Below are 6,236 nucleotides of genomic sequence, written 5' to 3'. Positions count from 1 at the left end.
TGATTGGAACTCCAGTGTGAGTGTGAGTGGGAGTGTGTGCCTGGAGCGGTACTATAAATATTGAAATAATTAAATTGCATTTTAATAAATTAAATGGCAGAGAGCATAAATATTTGAGCAGGCAAAAGTGCGCCTGCCATCCGGATAACCTAATTATGAGAAAACCACTTAAGCTCCTTAATTGCACAAAGGCGACAAGGGACGGCTGTGACACGTGGGTGCTCTCAAATGGGTGTGGAGTGGTGTGGTGCGGTTGGTCGAGGGGTCTGATAGTTTACCGACTTGTTTTTGCTGATTTACGTTAATCTCGAGTGCTGAAGGATGAGGTGCGTGAACTTTCAGACTTCCAACTACAGACAGTTGTGGTCCCAGTCTTTTCCGCCGCTTCCCTGGTAGACATGACGAGAAATTTAAGGAGCAAGGAGCAGAAGCAGGAGCTGGGTGCAGACCGATCCCTAATCCCTGGGCCAACCAACTCCCACTACGGGGATGCCGATTCGTATTGTTGACTGCGCCGGAAATTAAGCGCACCGGCAGGAGGAAGTCTGCCCTAATGTACTAAAGTGGAATAACGTGTATGCCATATCTTGAAACATGCGGATGGCAGTAAGCACAGATATATATTCAGATAGAGACACAGCTACAGATACAGATACAAATGCAGATACGGATACAGATACAGATACATATACAAATACAGATACACAGATATAGATACACTGATTCAGTTGCGAATGCAAATGCCGTTAGACCGATACCGACGAAAACAAAAAGAAATATCAACAAGTCCCATGTGAATTCTACCTGACTTTTCGATTGGCCCGAACTGGAATGGCTTTTCATTCGATACAAACTCCAGACAGTGACATTTATTCAAACTACACGGCTTGCCCTGAATTTTGCATTTCGGAAAAATCCACGTCAGTTACGCTGCGATTTCGCTTATGATAACAATTTGCCCGAGGGCAAAACTTTCGGGCCGCCGCGATGCCAATCATATGAGAGAAGGCAATGCCGGCATAATTTTTTTCAGCTCGGCGATAAAAACTTTCCCCAGCGAACGAGCGGAAAATAGTGAAATGGGTGGGGGGTGGTGGTGGTGCGGAAAAGCAAATATGAAGCTCGGAAAAGCTGTTTGGCGAAAAAAAGGCGACATATAATTGGAAAACTTTGGGTAAAAGGCGATGGCGACAAGGCAAAGTGTGAAGAAATATTTAAGTTCGTTCAAGTGCCGTGAACAAAATAGAAAAAAATAGAAAGAAATCACTAAAAAAGCTCGGTATATGAAAAATGTAGAAAAAACGGGGTCACCTGTGGGTGCGAGGGTAGTCACTTAACTATTTATGGAATTATTGAAACGTCGATTACCTTTCGCCGGCCAATCAATAGCACACAATCGAAAGGGTATCGGGAAAAAAGTAATGCCGTGAAAAGGTTAAAGTACATAAAATAATGGGTACTGGGTGGGCTGGACACACACAGATTGATAAATATAGCCGAATGCATAATTTAATTGACTTTTATGGGTGCTCCGGCAGCAGTCCCACAATTTACACCATTGTTTGTTTTTGCATATAATTTCAATTGAATTTTAATTGAAATTACGCCGACTCCTGGCTCCACTGAGCCAGACTCAACTGGGCGGCACTGAGCCATTGTTTTCCTAACCGTAGTGCTTTGTTTGCGCGCCCCGGCAATAATTTTGCCAGTGGGTCGTGGATTGTGGGTTGTAGCACGGTGGGTGGTTTTGGTGGTTGGGTGGTGGTTGGTTGGGTGGTGCGCCCACAATGGCAACCATTTAGCATATTAGAATATGCATTGTTTGCGCCCAACTACAGCACACGCAATGTGCGAGCACCCAGGGGCCAGTGTTCACAGGGGACAGGGGTCGAATCCTGTTCAGGACTCCCTAATAGCCGTCACTTAAATTTGCCAGAGAATTAAATAACCTCACTGCCGATAGCTCTATTACTACTTGCATCATATCCTTATTACTCTTGTAATATAAAAATGGTGAACAAGATATGTACTTTCACCGCTCGCAAAAAAACCAAGCCAGACAAGAGTTTATTTGAGGGACTTTGCAATAAGAACTTATAGTTGGATAATAAAAAAATAATTGAAATAATGATGCAAACAGCCAATGTTCTATAGGAATATAGGGAATATGTTTGCCTATGTTGCCGAAAGTTGCAGGATGAGTGAAAATATTCCTGTAATTTAAAGTGCCACACACCCATTGTTCAACATTTGTTTTTATAAGAGCTCTCCCCAAGCCCAGCAGCCGGTGTAGTTTTACTTTTTCCTGCCCTTTCTGCCTCGTAAGTAAGGAAAACAAATAAATAAATTTCAGCTCTGGCCAGGACACTCACTCACACACACACAGTTTGCCTTTCATAAATTTGATATGTATGCGAATTCCTTTCGGTTGTGTGGTTTGGGTTTTGTTTTTTGTCAAGCGATTTTCCATTTCCGGGGACACACATGGCTGCCACCAGGCGGCCACCAGGTTCCATCTACATTTGCAATTATTTTATGCTCCGCATTTGCCATTTCGTCTTTAATTAGATTTCCTGCCCAAACCCCTAGCACAAAATTTGCACTTGCCTTTGATGGTGGGGCTTTCATTAGCCCGGCCTTGCGTGCCGTTTGTCTTGCTGGCCGATAATTCCACTTTGGCGAACAAGGGCTGGCCAAAAAAAACACTTTAAGCCAACTTCGGCTGGCTTACATGCATTTGCTATTGGGCTATTCAACTCGGTGTCATGCTGCGACATGCACTCCTCGCCACGAAAACATGCAATTTGCAATGGCCATTTGCGCGGCCATCAGTCAGTGCGGCGCTCGAAACTTTAATTGCCCGCACACGTTTTTCTTCTTCAGCAAGAAAAGAAAAGAAAACTCGGCGGAAAACGCGGCAGAATAGCACTCGCCGCCAATGTGTTTTCGCGCCTTAGTCTTTGCGAAACTCTGACACACGAACTTCGACCTCAGCTCAGACACCGAATGCCACTCTATATGATTGCTCTGCTCCACGACAAGGACGACGACGACCGCCAAGCACGTCCTTTCGCCAGCTCGTAACGAATTCAACTGAATGGCCACGGCCAGGAGCAGCTCGATTTGTTTATGAATCGTCGGGTGTCCTTCGTGTCCTCCAGCCCTCGGCACTAAATGTTCTGGGCGACGGAGAGAGAGAACGCGAGCTTTTTAGTCCACTGAGCGGTGCTGCGAATATCGTAAACTTAAGAGAAAGGACATTGCTGGCGCACTGCCTCCCACGCTCGGTTAAAAATTAAATTCATGGCATGATACTGCATCCTTTTCAAATTGAAATTCTGGGAATTGTAACAGCATCCTCTTGCCATTTAACTTGCTTTCTTTTAAAGAGGCATTTACACCCACAATTTTAGTGGGAATTGAAGTTCCGGGTTCAGAGCTGTTTATTAAAAATAGAAAAATTCTTTTACAATTTGAGAATGGAATTTCCTACGGTTTTCGATTTGTGTTTAAATGTAAACGTATGAGAAAATATTAGATGGGCAAGGCAAAACTTTGGTTGACTTATTAAATATTTCGTGACTATCAAAAGCATTGCCGGAATTGTCAGGCCCAGTGACTTTCGAAGTACCACTTTTGAATATCAAAATTTTGGAACACCAGCTCCCTTGCCCGAGTACAGTCCTGCCCATTCCTGCAGCTCCAGCGCCACATCGATGATCTAAATTGAACCGAGTACGCCTTTCCCCAAGTAGCAGTGGCCTTATCCCTATTCCGGATCCCGTCCTAGACAAAACCCAAACCCAAACCCAAGCCAAAAGACACTCCCACATCAGCTGGCGGTTGGTATGTATGTGTGTGTATGCGGTTCGGTTGGCCAACCGCAAAATTCTTGGCAAACAAAATAAAGAAAACTAACTTGGGCAAAAGCAAGGCAAAGCAAAGCAGAGCCAAGCGGCAACGGAAATTGTTAACCTTTGGGGATATCAAACATTTACGATTGCGTGGCAGCGGCAGCGGCAGCAACATTTAAGTTTTTATCAGCACAAAAATAAAGTTTTGGTTTACGGATTGTGTTTCTGTCCGCCGACGCCCCACTTTTATCATCCCACACTTTTTGGCCAGAGGCAGCTACAAGTGCCCAGGAGCCGAGGAAGGAGCAAAATTCAGGAGCAGGAGCAGAAGCAGGAGCAGGAGTTGGAGCAGGAGCTGGATCAGGGGCTGAAGGCTCGTCCCTGTTGAATCCGGGGCACGCAGAACTTTTATCCTTTTCAATTTCGTTTTTCTTCGCCGAGTACTTTTGAGGGATTTAAATTTGTGTTTGCTGCCGAGCCAACAGCGAAACAACAACCGTGGGAGCGGCGGCATCGAGTTGCTGGCGACCAGGTGAGTGCTTCTTGTTGGCCTAATCACGGCTCATGGCTTTGCTAACTTGGCCACAATCAAGTGCAGCACAATGCGATTGGCGCAGGCTAATTTGACTTGCGATTTTGGTTGAGTTACACATATGAAAGCTAAACGAAAATAGTTAGGTTTATGGATATGTGTAGGTAGAATAAATATAGTATAGCGCACTATCAGCATTTCCAAATTTCGTTTTTAATAAACTCAATCAATATCCCTTTTTCTAGATTCATTGTAATAATCATTTCTTTCAGCCATCATGAAGGAGAAGAAGAAAAGCCGCAGAGATCCAACCACAACACTTGAGCAACCTGAATTATCGGGGGTTGTCAACGCGGAGGGTGTCCAGCAGAACGTGGATGTCCAATCCTCTGGGGAAGATGATCACGCTGCACCATTTATCCTGGTAGACTGTGCGCAATATACAGCTCGTTCGGATTTGGAAGCAATCCTTAGCCAAGTAGAAAAGGAACGGATGGAAAAGGTTCAGGCAGATATAGAGAATAACTATTTTCCCATGCTGGAGGATATGGAACCACCTGCAGAATTAGATATGCCCATTAACCTAAGCTCCCAGGCACTGACCAAACTGAAAGATGCAGAGGATGAGCGCCGCTTCAAGGAGGATCTGGAGAGTCTTAGGCTTGTTGCAGTGGAGGAGGAGCAGCTAGATACTTCCATTAGCCTTAGCAACACCACTAATCCCCAGTTCAAATCCCTGTCCGACATGACAATAGAAGACGGCCAGCTATTGCTTCGGACTATGGCAAGTATGGGACAGATGCGCTGCAAGTTGGAGCAGCTCAAAAATGTGCACGAGAAAAGTGGGTCATCAGAATCGGCTCCACAGGTAAAAGGCACAACCTTGATTCCCCCGCCAGGCCTGCGTCGGCAGGGCACCTTCGAAATTAAACGTAAAAAGGACCAACAGTTGGGTCATCCTGAGGTTTCCACCAACCCAGCAGTTGGCCAAAAGGTAAATTTACCATCAGCTTGCAAGGGAGAAAAAGGCGAAAAAGTTATTTCAGAGGCTGACAAGATTTTCAGCCAGATTGGCGATCTGCTCGTGAAACTGCAACTCCAACACGAGGGCAGTAAAGTCCTGGACAAGGGATCCTCTTACGCCTACATGGTGACCATTAAGCCAGATGAAGGTGCCTCCAATTGCTCAGTTTATGCAATTACCAAACTCAAATCCCACGAAGTGAAGGAGGCGCATGTAGAGAATCTAAAAAGTTTACACACTCCCTTGATTAACATTTCATCCCCTGGTGATGGAGTACCAAAGGAGCCTTCCCAGTTGTCCACTAACACACAATATATCGATGGAAGCTCCATTGGGCCGATGCCCCTTCTCGGAGCGCCAGCCTCCAGGATCAAACCACCTATTTTGCGCAAGAGATCCTGTTCCTATCTAAGGGCACCCAACCCAGTCAGATATTGCCATGGCAGGAAGAAAAACTAGGTTGGTTGGTAATCGATATTTGTATAGAAGCCATTTAGTTTTTAACAAAAACATTGTTTAAAAATGAGTTAAGAACAGCCTTACATTGGAATGGGGGATTAATGTTGCCCATTCAAAAGAAACTTAAATGGTTATTTCAGTTGCCATAATCTAGAAACCGGTAATAATTCTACTAATGCAGAGAAAAATGATTTAAGGAATTGCGGCATTAACATAAAATACTCTGTGATATAAAACAATTATATTTTTATAAATCATTAATTAAAATGTAACCTACATTTTGGTTATTATTAATGGTCTCATGAACTTAATTCCGCTGGGGTCAATTAATAAAATTGCAAGTCTGAAACGCATTTTATAAGATCAA

At 44.3% G+C, this 6,236-nt stretch overlaps 1 protein-coding gene across 1 annotated transcript; it reads left to right on the top strand.

The window, feature by feature from the left end:
- Window positions 1-3,576: 3,576 nt before the first annotated feature.
- On the top strand, window positions 3,577-6,236 carry LOC6537899. Its single transcript, XM_002098404.4, has 2 exons — window positions 3,577-4,386; window positions 4,659-6,236. The coding sequence occupies exon 2, from the start codon at window positions 4,664-4,666 to the stop codon at window positions 5,867-5,869; it is 1,206 nt and encodes a 401-aa protein (XP_002098440.1). The 5' UTR covers window positions 3,577-4,386; window positions 4,659-4,663; the 3' UTR covers window positions 5,870-6,236.

This window comes from Drosophila yakuba, chromosome 3R, assembly GCF_016746365.2.
Source record: "Drosophila yakuba strain Tai18E2 chromosome 3R, Prin_Dyak_Tai18E2_2.1, whole genome shotgun sequence".
Taxonomy (NCBI): domain Eukaryota; kingdom Metazoa; phylum Arthropoda; class Insecta; order Diptera; family Drosophilidae; genus Drosophila; species Drosophila yakuba.
The sequence above is the reverse complement of the archived record's forward strand: the minus strand, read 5'-3'. Positions and strand labels throughout refer to the sequence as shown.

Excerpts from the sequence above, each read along its gene's own strand:
- LOC6537899 (XM_002098404.4), top strand. The coding sequence starts at position 4,664 with ATGAAGGAGAAGAAGAAAAGCCGCAGAGATCCAACCACAACACTTGAG.